Source organism: Camellia sinensis, chromosome 7 (assembly GCF_055761805.1).
Source record: "Camellia sinensis isolate YWXY chromosome 7, ASM5576180v1, whole genome shotgun sequence".
NCBI lineage: Eukaryota > Viridiplantae > Streptophyta > Magnoliopsida > Ericales > Theaceae > Camellia > Camellia sinensis.
This window is the reverse complement of record NC_138967.1, coordinates 5,065,036-5,079,709: the sequence shown is the minus strand read 5'-3', so window position 1 is coordinate 5,079,709 and position 14,674 is coordinate 5,065,036. Positions and strand designations below refer to the sequence as shown.

At 34.6% G+C, this 14,674-nt stretch overlaps 2 protein-coding genes across 2 annotated transcripts; both read right to left on the bottom strand.

Annotated features, from left to right (window-relative positions):
• Positions 1-208: 208 nt before the first annotated feature.
• Positions 209-789, bottom strand: LOC114292042 (major strawberry allergen Fra a 1.06). The gene is made up of 2 exons (XM_028235950.2): positions 606-789; positions 209-507 (listed from the first exon to the last, which is right to left on the bottom strand). Exons 1-2 carry the CDS (start codon positions 787-789, stop codon positions 209-211), a joined length of 483 nt encoding a protein of 160 aa, XP_028091751.1.
• Positions 790-11,853: 11,064 nt separating this feature from the next.
• LOC114292039 (major strawberry allergen Fra a 1.06) lies at positions 11,854-12,641 on the bottom strand. Its single transcript, XM_028235947.2, has 2 exons — positions 12,458-12,641; positions 11,854-12,365 (listed from the first exon to the last, which is right to left on the bottom strand). The coding sequence occupies exons 1-2, from the start codon at positions 12,639-12,641 to the stop codon at positions 12,067-12,069; spliced, it is 483 nt and encodes a 160-aa protein (XP_028091748.2). The 3' UTR covers positions 11,854-12,066.
• Positions 12,642-14,674: the final 2,033 nt, after the last annotated feature.

The window sequence follows — 14,674 nt, the reverse complement described above, 5'->3', positions numbered from 1 at the left end:
TCCATACTATTTTGCCCAAGATCATGAGACAAACTTTTTTCTCTCAATTCTTTTCTTTATTGGAACAAAGAGAGTACATATGTTAAATTAAGAACACACATTGTAATGCAACAAACCTGTGATCACTGGTTGGTACTACGTTATTACAAACAAAATGCAAAGCACACACTGTGACTTAAATAGGATTGAGAGTGATTTTCAAAGGCCATTAAGCATAGGCATTAGGGTTTTGGATGAGATAGTCTTCCACAGCCTTGAACATTCCTCCAGCCTTGTCCATCCCAGCCTTAAGTTCCTCCTCATTAATCACATAATTGCCCAAAGGATAGTATTTTGTTGTCGACTTGGTAATGCTACCACCATCTGCTGAGGCCACGAGCTCAATCTCATAACAAATCTTCTCAAACTTGCCAATCAAGACATCACCTTCAATCAAAGTGTAGCTGTACTTGTATGCCTCTTCGTTTACCTCATCAACTCTGTGCTTCACAAACTTAAATGGGCCACCTGAATGGACACATGCTCGTGTTAGTTTAATACTTTTATCACTTAAATTATTGGCATAAAATAAATTTTGGTGATTATGTATATGTAAAATGTCTAGCCTTCGGCAAAGTTGATTTGCTTGATGCTTCCAGCTCCACCATCGCCTTGGATGAGTTCAATGCTCTTAAAGGCTTGTGGCATGAGTTTTGGGATCAAGTTGTCACCGTTAAGTATCAAGGCCTTGAATGCCCTAGCCGGAGGGATTGGGGAGGCATACTCATCAGTGAAAGTCACAACGCCCATGATCTTGTAGAATTGTGAAGGAAAATTAGAAAGTGAGGAGGAAAATTAGAGAGTGAAGAGGAAAATGGGATTGAGTTTGTTTGTGTAAATGAATTGGTGAGAGGGTGGTATTTATATTGGTTTGAATTGAGGTTTTCAAGGCTATGTTATGAGGTTTCATTTGGTTGATATCATCGAAGAATACTATAAAGCAATATATTCTAGTTCTTGTCTAGTTTGTATGTCATCAGTATTGTCTAGTGTGGCTAAAAATTCTATTTAGTGGAGTTATTCAACAAATTATTATTAAAGCTTGGTAAATTACACTTTTTATCTTTTAATTTTTATTCAAATTTCATTGTTGGCCCTCATTTTCTAATTGTAATAATTAAGTACTCAAATTTCAACCATTACTTCACTGTAATTCTCGATCACTTATCGTTAAAAGAATTGATTGAAAGTGCTTCACATGGCAAGTGAGTAGGTTTTAAAGGTATTAAAAGGAAAAAAAATTATAAAAATGATAATTTCACCCTTTAATTTATCTTCAAATTTTACGTTGGTTCTTTATGTTTTAATTTTCACTCAAATATTAAACGGTGGGATAACTAGAGAATTACGATGAAACTCTGAGGCCAAGTTTGGGGACTTCAAAATAAGCCAAAAAGTCAAAAAGTTACTCAAAAAGTTAAAAAGTTAACACTATTCACCAAAAGTCAACAATTACGGCTGCACAACTCCCAATTCAAATTTTTCCCTACAAATCAATTTTTACAATTTTTTATTACACATTTTTCAATAAAAAGTCAAAAAGTTAACCCAAACATCCATATTTTCAACCTCAATTTTTTAGTCCAAAAAGACAAAAAGTGCACTTTTTTAGTCTTCCCAAACTTGGCCTCAAATTGAAGTCTACATTGTCGCAATTAAATTTGAAGGATCTAAGTGATATTTAGATAAAAACTGATGGGGTGAAAAGTGCAATTTACCCTTAAAGTTATTGCATTAAATTTTTAGTTGTACAAAAAATTATCAAAATCAACTTTCACTTGATACACTATACAAGAGTGTCGGTGGGAAAGCAAAAACTAAACTAGCAAGCATGTAAACATCGCATATTAACAAAGAAGAGTAGCTCTTAATTAGACAATAATATTAGGATGATCACATATTTTATAAACATTGAGACAATGGGTCGCACATAAATTCCATTAATGTCTAACCATTGCGAGTGTGATAATCATGTAGTATAAATGTGGTATACCTTAAAAAATTGGTGTATTATAAAAAATTTTCGATAGTAATCAGCGTGTTTGGTTTCAGTTTTCTAAAAATCGAGTTTTTTGTTTTTCATGTTTTTTTGTTTTGTTTTTTAGTGAATATTTTTAAAATTTTAAGAATTTTTTGTACTTTTTTAGATACACCTTACTTGGATGTGTCTAAAAAGGAAAATATTTTAAAAAATTAATAAATACACAAAAATACAAAAAAAAATACTAAATTTTCATTTTTTTTATATTTTTGGTATTTAGTGAATTTTTTTTAAAAACAATTCACAAAAATTATACTTTTTAAGTGTATTTATATTAGGTGTGTCTTAAAAAAAATTACTTAAAATATTAAAAAAATCTGTAAAAACAAAAAAATACAAAAAATAAGAAAGTAGAATTTTTAAAAATTGTTTTCAAAAAACTGAAAATAAACATGGTGAATATAATTTTTTTTATTGAGTTTTTTCTAGTCATTTCTATTTTTCTAAAACCTATTTAATTTTGGAACATTTACCAATAAGTTATATCTCACAAACAAGTACATTAATTAATTTTATTTTTTTTCTATTGATATGTTAAGTCCTATTAAGGGAGAGTATCTTTCCATGTGGTCCTATTTTCGATTTTGGTAATATTTTAGTGGACGACTATACTTTTTTATTAATGTGACACGTGTGATGTGACATTCCAATGTGGCAAGTATTAATGTGACACTCTAACATGATGAGTATTATGTGACACTCCAAAAAAATTAAAAATTTCTTAATGTATTTTTCTCAAATATGACAACGTGGTGGGTTTAATGTGACATTCTAAATCTTTTACTCAAAAAAAGCTAAAAACTCCTTAGTGTACTTTTTCTAAATGTGACAACGTAGCGGCTATAATATAACACTCCAAAAAAATTAAAAACTCTTTAGTGTACTTTTTTCAAATGTGGCAACGTGACAGCTATGATGTGACACTCTAAAAAAATTAAAAACTTATTAGTGTACTTTCTCTAAATGTGACGTTGCCCAAATATGATAACGTAACGAGTATAATGTGACACTTCAAAAAAAAACTAAAAACTTATTAGTGTACTTTTTTCAAATGTGACAACGTAACGAGTATAATGTGACACTCTAAAAAAATTAAAAACTCATTAGTGTACTTTTTTCAAATGTGACAACGTGACAGGTATGATGTAATATTCCAAAAAAACTAAAAATTTATTAGTGCACTTTTCTGAAGTATGACATGTAACACTCTAACGTGGCGGGTATGATATGACATTGCAAAAAATTAAAAACTATTTAGTATACTTTTTTTAAATGTGACATTCTAATGTAGTGGGTATGATGTGACACTAAAAAACTCCTTAATATACTTTTTTCAAATGTAACACTCTAATGTAGTGGATAAATAAATCATTACACATTAAAAAGAACTAAATGAATCACAATAAAAAAATATGAATTACAAGTCCAAAATATCAGATTTATTGGTCAATCTCTCCTTAATTTTCTATTCATAGTAATTGATCTTTTCATTTTCAAGGACTTATGTTTGGAATGACACACAAGGTCCATTTGATGAATACGGGGTCACTACTGTGACCCCTTGCTGTGCATAAGACGGCATAGTTTCACTTCCTCCATTTTTCTTTTTTTTTGTACTCATTATGTATTTTGGTGTGATAAATTACACTTTGCCCTTATATTTGGTCACTTTTTTATTTTATTTCTTTTTTTTTTTAATTTTAGGGTTTAGGATTTAATTTTTTTTTTCTTTTAGGGTTTAGGGATATTTTTTTTATTTTTTATTTTAAGGTTTAGGGTTTAGGATTTAATTCTTAAAATTTATTTATTTATTTATTTTAGGGTTTAGGGATAAAATTTATTTTTTTATTTTAGGATTTAGGGATAAATTTTTTATTTTTTTATATTAGGGTTTAGGGTTTAATTCGTAAAAATTATTTTTTTTTTTATTTTAGGGTTTAGGGTTTAGGATTTAATTATTAAATTTTTTTATTTTATGTTAGGGTTTAAGATTTAGGGTTTAGAGTCTAGGGCAAAGTGTAATTTATTATGCCAAAAAACATAGTGAGAATATGAAGAAAAGAAGAAAAAAAAAGAGGGTGAAGCTGTGCCGTTTTAGGCACAGCCGAGGGTCACAGCAGTGACCCCGTGTCTCCATTTGATAGGCACCATGTGAACTAATTAAGGTGGCATTAGATGGAAAATTAATTATAGAAAAATACTATATGCATTAATTAGTCTACTAACTAATGTATCAATTGATGATGTGACATAATTTAATAAATTTTTGATATTTGTAATTTGTTTAATGAGTTGAGTCAATAATAATGTCATAACTAATATATTAACACTAATTAGTACACTAATTGTTACATGTTACATCACTGTTAATTATATGGTGCTAAAGCTCCTAGCTAGCACCATATAAATAACAAAAAAATGATAAATATTCATGAAATTTAACAAACATATTTTGTAATCTTATTAATTGTATGAGCAATACATTTTGGCATATTCAAACGGAATCATACACATTTAGATACATTCAAAGATAACAATCCTTAATAATAAAAATAAAAATATGAATGATAATGAAATTTTGGCATCCATATCGGATGTGGATGTTGTTCAAGATGGACTAACAATAAATGACGCGTAGGCATTTTTTGGCCCAAGTCTAAAAGAACAAACTTGTGTGGTTTGGTTGATGGGCTAAATCATAATAGACCATACTTTCAGAAAGAAGCTGGATCGACAATCTTATAGAATAAACTGTCGATTAGTTTGGAAATCAATATTTTACATGACTTTACTGTATAACGACTCCGTTTGGGTCATTTATAAGTTGGTTTTTATTATCTTTTTAGATTATTATCTGAAAAGATTTAATAAATGAGTTGCAAAATAGTTTGGTGCAAATTTCTATATTTTCTCAAAAAAATTGAATTTGTTTTGTTAAATAAGTTGTCACATAGTCTTTTTGTTAATTTATTAGGATTACAGACATAATAAAAAAATGAAAGACAAAGGGTGGATACCGGTTCTGCGTAAGCATGGTGGTACGGGTGGTAGGAATTTAGATCTGGGTAATGAGATTCATACGATTTTTGTGGATAATCTCCCAGAATCTATGGACCCAAAAGGGTTGTATAACATATTCACCAACTTTGGGATGGTGAAGGATGTGTTCATCCCTAACAAAAGGAGAAAGTTGACTAAATCAAGATTTGGGTTTGTCCGATACGCTTGTCCAGTGGCAGCAAACATGGCGGTACAAAAAGCTCATGGTATCTGGTGCGATAACAGAGCTCTGAAAGTGAAGATAGCAGATTTTGTTCAAGGAAAGGAGGACAACCAGAAATCAGTAATTACATCAATTGGTAGAAGGGATTTTGCCACAACCAGCAGCGTTACAGATACGTTACAAAGAAGGAATTTTGCCACAACCAGCAGAGTTACAAATACGGTACAAAGGGGAAAGTCTTATGCTCAAATATTGACTGGTTCAGGGCTGGCTTCAAATTCAAACATCAGTATCCAAGCTTACGAGGAGGGTAATGGATGGTTGTATGAAAGTGCGATTGTTCGATTGAAATCTCACATACTTGCGGGGGAGTTCAAAGAGGAATTGAAGAACAGAGGAATGGGTAATGTTTATGTTAGAGATGGAGGGGGAAGAGATATTGTGCTAACGTTTGAATCAGCGGGTTCCTTAAAAGAGAAGCTCAAATCAATGGAGGGGTGGATTCAGTCATGGTGCGAATCTGTCAAGGTATGGCAGCTGGGGATGATCCTTGATCAAGAAAGATCTGTGTGGCTCACTTGTTATGGTGTTCCTCGGAATCTCTGGAGTAGCAAAACGTTTAGTAGCATTGGAAGGGCATGGGGAGAAGTCATAGGCATTGATGAGGATACATCCAGAATGACGTCTTTCCACAGTAGTAAGGTGAGAATTGCTACTAAGTGTATGGAATCCATAAACACAACAATTAATCTGCGATGCAAGGGAATCGATTTTCCAGTCAAGGTGTGTGAAGAACAGGTGGTAATCTCAGAGGTGATATACAAGCAATGTAAATGTTTTAGTGAACAGCCCCAAACGAAAAATTCAAATTCAAATGGTGAGGAACATGATCAAGAGCAGAGATCCGTTGTAGGGAGCAAGGAGGGTGAAGATGTAGTTGATGTGGAGGGCCACGGTGGTGGTGAGTTGGACAACACAGATGTTGTGAGGGCAAAGGGGCTAAAGGTAGGAAATGATGATCATACGGCCACTGATGGACAACTGAGGGAGCTAAGTATATCTAGGGTTGAGGAGTCCATCATGTCAATAGGTCAGCTGGACTGTTTGCAGAAGCAACCTGGAGGTAGTGGTGAAGCATGCGGATGTCTGTCAGTCAAATCAGGGCCAACTCCCATTCAGATTCAAATTGAAGGAAACCAGATTGTAGTAGATGATGTTGTTACTCCAGGCTTTATGAAGAGTCTTAGTGGACCAGAAAAAGATGCACCTGGGCTTAACTTAGAGGTGTTATTAAGAAAGGCCCATGTCTTACAGTGTGGTAACATCCTAGGCCATAGATATTCAGAGTTAAGTGATCCAAAGGATCAGCTAATAGAGGAGGATGAAGTCCAAAATAGCAAAGGTAAAGAAGCCCATGACAGTGTGGTAAAGGAGTCCTACGGTGTAGCAACATGTTCTATGGCAGTGGTAGATCAAACAAGGAAGAATACCATAAAAAGAGAAAGGTAAAGGGATGGTGAAATACCAGAGGAAGAAAAAAGGAAACATACAAATAGGGGTTGGATCAGTGTTGAATTTCAGGAACGGGGCTATCTTTCGGTCGGCAGCTGCAGCTATTTCATTGTCCATGGCAAGCAAATCGGTTTCTAGTTAGTTGCTTCTTAATGAGGCAGAAGCATCTCTGAAGATAGGGAAGTTGCTTGGGCTGAAATGTAAAGGTAAGGATGAAGAAGTAATTAGTAAATTGATGGAACTGGAAGTTAAGGATAAGGAGGTGCTGGGTAAAAAGGGCAGTAAGGCAGGATAATATGTATCTGTCGTGGAGTTCTTGGTGAGCAAATTTGTTTTAATGAAGGTCTTATCTTGTAACGTTAGAGGGCTAGGCAAGTCCATGAAAAGGAGAAAAATCAAAAAACTTCTATTCAAAAGGAAGGTGGATGTGACAATGTTTCAGGAAACAAAGAGACCTGCTATAACTGAGGAATTTGTCAGATCTTGTTGGCCTGGGGAACGATTGGAGTATATGGCTGTGGACTCAGAGGGTGCAGCTGGTGGACTATTGTGTGTCTAGAATCCACAAGTTTTTCAACTTCTGGACTGCTGTTGTAACAGGTATTTTATCATTTTGTCTGGCACTTTTTTTACTAGTCTAGCTTGTGTTATTGTGAATGTTTATGGCCCGACCAATGGTGCTAAGAGAAAGGGATTATGGGAAACTTTGAAGAATGTAAAGAGAAACTTTATTAACCCTTGGTGCTTGGGGGGCGATTTTAATGAAATTAGGACATATTCTGAGAGGGTAGGTTGTTCCCAAAGATGTGGTGGTATGAAGGATTTTAACGAGCTAATCGATAACTTGGAAGTGTGTGACTTACCAATGTTGGGGAGAAAGTTTACTTGGTGTAATTCTCAGAATGGTGACAAATGGAGCAGGCTGGACAGATTTTTACTCAGTCCAGATTGGTTGCAAAAATTTAATTTTAAACTATGGAGATTACCAAGAAGGCTCTCAGATCATTGCCCTATTTTAATGATGGAAGATGAAAGAGATTGGGGTCCAAAGCCTTTTAGGTCTCTAAATGCCTGGTGTCTTCATCCGAAGTTTAAGAATTTTGTGCAGAAAGTTTGTGCTGAATCTCATGTCAATGGTTGGGCTGGTTTCAAATGCTTACAGAAACTAAGATTACTTAAAGCAGCATTGAAAAGATGGAACCTGGAGGTGTTTGGTAAGGTGGATTTAAAACTCAAGCAACTGGAGGAGGAGATACATGTCTTGGATTTGGTAGCTGAACAAAGATTACTCACTGAGGCAGAGAGATCTAAATTTAGGGAGTTAAAAGGTGAAGCATGGAATTTGAGTAAAATGGTTGAATGGGTATGGTTGCAAAAGTCTAGAGCTAACTAGTCACTAAAAGGCTATAGAAATACCAAATTTTTCCATGTCATGGCCTCCACGAGAAGAAATAGGAATGCATTTTGCTCAATTGAGGTTAATGGGGTCTTCACTGAAGATCCTAAGGAAATTAGAACAGAAGTGTTCAATCACTTTCAGAGGCAGTTTTCAGAATCATGGTTTATATGGTCCTTTTAAGTCTATTGGGGAAGAAGAGGAGTGTGTTGCTTTGGAAGCTGAGTTCATAGAATCTGAAGTTATGGCAGCTCTTAAGAGTTGTGATGGGAATAAGGCCCCTGGCTTGGATGGATTTAACCTTTTGATGCTCCAGAAGTGTTGGCAAATAATTAAAGGGGATGTGATGCAGTTCATGAGTGAGTTTAATACCAACTCAAAGTTGGTCATTGGTATTAATAGCTCCTTTGTAGCCTTGCTTCCAAAGAACGAAAACCCTTCTTCTCTAAGTGATTTTAGGCCAATCAGTCTTATTGGATCATTGTACAAAGTGCTTTCCAAAGTGTTATCTAGTAGACTCAAAGCTGTTTTACCAAGGATCATTAGTGAGTCTCAATCAACTTTTATAGGGGGTAGAAGCATTCTTGATGGTATCCTGATTGCTAATGAGATTGTTGATGATTGGAAGAAGAAGCAAAAGAAAGGTCTTGTATTAAAGCTTGATTTCAAGAAAGCATATGATTCAATAAATTGGGGGTTCCTCTTCTCCATGTTATCAAATTTTGGTTTTGGTGCAAAATGGATCAAATGGATGAAGGAATGTGTCTTAACTGCCAAAATCTCTATTCTGGTGAATGGATCACCTACAGCTGAGTTTAGTCCTCAAAGGGGTCTCAGACAAGGTGATCCTTTATCACCCTTTCTCTTTAACATCGTAGCTGAGGGTCTTAATATTCTGTTGCATAGAGCTGTCCAGGCTGGATTGATCAAGGGTGCATCAGTTGGTTCAAATGATCTTACTATTACTCACCTACAATTTGCTGATGACACAATCTTGTTTTGTGAGGCAAGGAGGGAGGAGGTGCTTAATATCAAAAGAATATTGAGATGTTTTGAAATCTTGTCTGGGTTGAAGATAAATTATCACAAGAGTGTAGTGTGTGGTGTTGGTATTAATGAAGACCTTACCAAAGATTTTGCTACCATACTAAATTGCCTGCATCATAGACTACCTTTGAAGTATTTAGGGATGCCATTGGGGGCTAATCCAAGGAGGAGAAGGTCTTGGCAACCTGTCATTGATAACTTCAAATCAAAGCTTGCTTCATGGAAGCGTAGGCTTCTTTCCTTCGCTAGTCAGTTGACAATGATCAAGTCTGTGCTATCTTCACTACCAGTGTTTTACTTATCTTTGTTTAGAATGCCTGAAGGGGTAGCCAAAGAGATTGATAGAATTCAGTCCAGATTTTTGTGGGGGGGTGATGAACTTAGAAGGAAGATTCACATGGTAAAATGGGAAGAAATTACTCAAAGCAAAAGTAACGGGGGTCTGGGTATTAGAAAGGTGAGAATCACGAATGAATGTCTTCTTCTCAAATGGTGGTGGAGGTTTGGGAGTGAATCTGACTCTATTTGGAAACAAGTGATTATCAGCAAGTACCCACATAATGGTGGGCTTAGGTGGCCAGCTCAAGATGCAAACTCCAGATATTCTATGGTATGGAGGGACATTTTGAAGGTTGCTTTTAAGTGTCCACAACTGCTAGAGGTATTTAAGGCCAATTCAAAGATCACCATTGGGGATGGGAGGCTCATAAGTTTTTGGCTGGATCAATGGGTTGGTGGTGACTGTTTAAAGAATTTATTTCCTAGATTATATTCTGTGTCTATGCAGCAAGATATATCAGTGGCAGTGATTAAAAGTAGGAGTAATGGTAGTGGGGAGTGAGACTTGTCATTCAAAAGAGCATTGTTTCAATGGGAAGTTGAAGAATTGAGGAAGATGAAGGAGTTGCTACAAACTGCTCCTGAGCTCAGGTATGGGGTGGTAGATGGGTTGTCTTGGGCTGCGGACAGATCTGGAATATTTACTGTTTCATCTACCTACAAGTGGAGTGAGTTAACATCTACCATGCCTGCAAAAGTGGTGGAGCTCATTTGGAAGAATGTTGCACCTCCGAAAGTGTAATTTTTTGCTTGGCTAGTATGGAAAGAGAGGATCAAGACTTCTACATATTTGCAAAGAATTGGAATCCTAAGTGCCAACTCTGATGTTAATTGTGTATTCTGCAGAAATGAAAGGGAAACTGTATCTCATGTGCTGCTGTGTTGTTTGTTTAGTTGGAGAGTTTGGTCTAATATTATTGGATGGTGGGATGTATCTTGGGTACAGCCGGGGTCAGTGGTGGGTCTCATTCAATGGTGGACTGGGTTTAGATGCAAAAACAGATTGAAGGTAATCTGGAAGATAATCCCACTGGCAATGTTTTGGTCGTTATGGAAGCAAAGGAATAAAACCATCTTTAACGAGTCACAGTTGGATTTTGGAAAGTTGTGTGATCTTATCAAAACACGGGTTGCAATGTGGTTCAGAGCCTCTAGTCCTTCCATTTGTTATTCAGTTGATGATCTGGTGTTTAATTTGCAAAATGTGAAATTCTGCCTCATGCACTGAGGGTTTAACCTGTGTACTGCTGTTTCTGGATAATTCTGCTCTGGTGCAATTGATGCAGAGGATGATCTGTTTCTGAAGGGCCGTTGTAGTGCCTATTATGTTTTGCTGATATGCTCATGGCTGGGTGCTGGTGTATCTGGTTTGTCTGATCTGAACTGCTGCTGTGTTGGTTTAAAATTTTGGTGGGTGGTTTAGTTGAAGGGCTGCAGCTGTGTTGGTTTATGATTTTGGTGGGCTGCTGCTGAAGGGCTGCTGGTGTATCGGATCTGATTTGCTGCAGTGTTGGTTTAAAATTTTGGTGGGTGGTTTGGGCTGTTGTAATTCATGGCAATGTAGCTCAAGGCAAATCTGATCTATCTGTTCTGTTTTGGTGCCTAAAATGGGTTAGTGCAGGGCCTGTTTTGATTGGTGCTTCAAATGAGTGCTGTGTATCTGATCTGGTTTTCCTTGTTTTCTTTTTCCTATGTTTTGTTGGCTCGTTGGTTTCTCACCAACTAGGAAGTTAGAGCTTGTTTTAGCTCCAAGCTCCTCTTTATTGATATAACTTTTCTTTTTCCATCAATAAAGTCTTCTTTTTGCCGATTAAAAAAAAAAATAGTCTTTTTGTTATGTGAATATCCAAGATGCCATCAAAAGTTATAATTAAGGCAATAAAGATGGGACACTTTTGTCTATACATGTTTAAGGGTTTCAAATAAATTTAAAAAGTTACAAATTGTAGTTTGAGAAAATCTCACTAAAAAGTCAAATAAGCTAAACCTAAAATTACAACTAAACATCATTAATTAACTTTTTTAATCCAATAAGCTAAATAAATTTACTTATTAATCCTACCAAACTAGGCAAACATCATATTTTAAATCTTTCCATAAAAGTGTTTTGAAATTGCTTGCTTGGAGTAAGGAGGGTACAAGGTAAAGAGAGATAAAAAAAAAAAAAAAAAAAGTTTTCTCATTCATATGTGCTAGCTTTCAAAAAAAAAAAAAAAAAAAAAAAACATACTCTATTCTTTTCCAAGATTATGAGCCAAACTTCTTTTTCTCTGAGTTCTTTCATTATTGGAACAAAGAAAGACTACATATGTTAAATCAAGAATACACATTGCAATGCAACAAACCTGTGATGACTGGTGGGTACCATTTTATTAGAAGCCAAAGGTGAATTATATGTAGACAAAAACAAAAAGCACACCCTTTCATGACTTAAATAGGATTGAGAATCTTTAAATGCCAGAAGAGACATTAAGCATAGACATTAGGGTTTTGGATGAGGTAGTCCTCCACAACCTTAAACATTCCTCCAGCGTTTTCCATCCCGACCTTGAGTTCCTCCTCATTAATCACATAATTGCCCAATGGATAGTATTTGGTTGTCGACTTGGTAATGCTACCGCCATCTGGGGAGGCCACAAGCTCAATCTCATAACAAATCTTCTCGAACTTATCCATCAAGACATCGCCTTCAATCAAAGTGTAATTGTACTTGCATGCCTCTTCATTGACCTCATCAACTCTATGTTTCACGGACTTAAATGGGCCGCCTGTATCGACAAACACTCATATCAATTCAAAACTTTTTAAATTATTAGCATAAAGTAAAATTTGGTGTTTTTGTATGTTTAGAATGTCTAACCTTCAGCAAAGTTGATTTGCTTGATGCTTCCAACCCCGCCATCACCTTGGATGAGTTCGATGCTCTTAAAAGCTTGTGGCATGAGTTTTGGGATCAAGTTGTCACCGTTAAGTATCAATGCCTTGAATGCCCTAGTCGGAGGGATTGGGCAAGTGTACTCATTGGTGAATGTCACAACACCCATGATCTTGTAGAAATGTGAAGGAAAGTTAAAGAGTGAATAATAATATGGGATTGAGTTTGTTTGTGTGAATGAAGGGGTGAGAGGATGGTATTTATATTTTTTTGGATTGAGGTTGTCAGTGACTATTTTATGAGGTGGTTTCATTTGATTGATATCCTCAAAGAATACTATAAAGCAATATATTCTAGTTCTTGTCTAGTTTGTATGGCATTGGTTACAATTAGCCCATTGAAGTGAATTCCTAAGTCCATATCATAAGATAGGATAACGGAAAGATGAAAAAACTTAACACTCATTTTGTTCCAAACAAAATATTTAATTGATACAAATATAAAGGACAAATTAATGGATCTCCATAAGCATACTATCCGGTTAATCAACAAGTACGGTAAAGATAAAAATAAAAAAAATAAAAAAATAAAAATAAAAATAAAAAAAAGAAAGAGACATAGAGAAGTTAAAACTGGAGGTTAATGGTTTATGCTTCTTATAATTAACTTCTCAACTATGGAAATCTTTATCCCCTTACCATATCATTATGAGGTTTTATTTGGCAAGTGACAAAAAAAGTTTTTAAAAAATAAAAATAAAAAATAAAAAAAGTTAGTAAAAAATTCAAAAATTCAGATAAGAAAAAATCAATGATTTCGGCCTCTTTTGGACAGAAGTTTGACTTTTAATCTCTTTTGAGTCACATTACCTCTTTTTTTTTTATATGATTTAAAAAAAAAAAAATCAAAAAGTTAGCTTTTAACCTACTTTTCAAAATTTTCTCTATTATTTATACGTTTTTTCGTAAAAAATCAAAAAATCATTTCGAAACATTTCATTTTTTTTTAGCTAATGTTTTAACAAAAAATCTACTTCCCAAATCAACCTTGAGTAAATTGTGTTACTTAAAGTATGAGTCACAAGCATTTCTCTCACTACAAAAAATTAAGATTTTAGAAATTAAAATTTAGGAACAAAATTATTTTTTAGAAACCAAATATTTTTGTTGCGAAAATTATCGTCATTATATTTTTAACAACGAAAATTAGACATTAGTGATGAATTATTATTTTTTTTGGACCAAATTTTGTGTCTCAAAAAATAAACTATTTTGAGACCAAATTATTTTGTCTCTAAAGGTCTATTTATTAGTGACATTTTTAAAATTTTGTTGCTAAAAGCCTTGTTTTTTACTTTTTAGGACAACCTTTTAGCGACTATCCTTATGACGATAGAAATTGGTCTCTAAATATCTTTTGTAACAAAATTTACACTTTTAAAGATCAAAACATTTAGTCTCTAAAACTATTATTTGTTGTAGTGTCTACTGATAATTCATACAAAACTCCTTCAAATTAGAGGAAATGTAAAAAATAATTATTAAATTTTGGATTAAATGACACCAACACCCCTCGTATATATAGGAAATTACACAGTCACTCCCTTCTAAATACACTACAAAAAAATTGGTTTTTTGCGATGGCAAAACGCCGTCGCAAATACTCCAAACGCCGTCTTCAAAAGGTTTTTTGCAATGGTCAGTGACTTTTTGCGACGGCAAATGGGGGGTCGCAACAAAGAGGGTTGCAAAAGGGTTTTAGCGACGACATAATGCCGTCGCCTTTTTTTTGCGACGGCAAAATGCCCTTTTTGCGACGGAAAAATTCTGTCGCAAATAACACGTAAAAATTTGAGTTTTTTTGAGACGGCATTGTGTTGCCGTCGCTAAAAATGTCTTTTGCGACGGCAAAAAATACCGTCGCTAAAGGTTTATTTGAGACAGCCCCTGAACTGTCGTTAAAAGACTATTGGCGACGACAATAAAACCGTCGCTAAAAGCATTACATTTCAACCAATTCCCTATCTTTTGCGACAGTAAAGGTGCCGTCGCAAAAAATCCTGATTCAATTTTTTTTTTAGACGATGTGTGCTGCCGTCTCCAAAAAAAAAAAAAAAACAATGTAATAAAATTATTAAAATTATGAAAATGACCTGTATTAAATAAAAAATAACTTTAAAAAAAATCGATAATTACATAATAA

Bases quoted from the DNA above. Each gene is read 5' to 3' on its own strand.
- LOC114292042 (XM_028235950.2), bottom strand. From the start codon at position 789: ATGGGCGTTGTGACTTTCACTGATGAGTATGCCTCCCCAATCCCTCCG. The intron at 508-605 runs GCTAGACATTTT...GTGTCCATTCAG, and splicing joins GCAAATCAACTTTGCCGAAG to GTGGCCCATTTAAGTTTGTG.
- LOC114292039 (XM_028235947.2), bottom strand. From the start codon at position 12,641: ATGGGTGTTGTGACATTCACCAATGAGTACACTTGCCCAATCCCTCCG. The intron at 12,366-12,457 runs GTTAGACATTCT...TTGTCGATACAG, and splicing joins GCAAATCAACTTTGCTGAAG to GCGGCCCATTTAAGTCCGTG.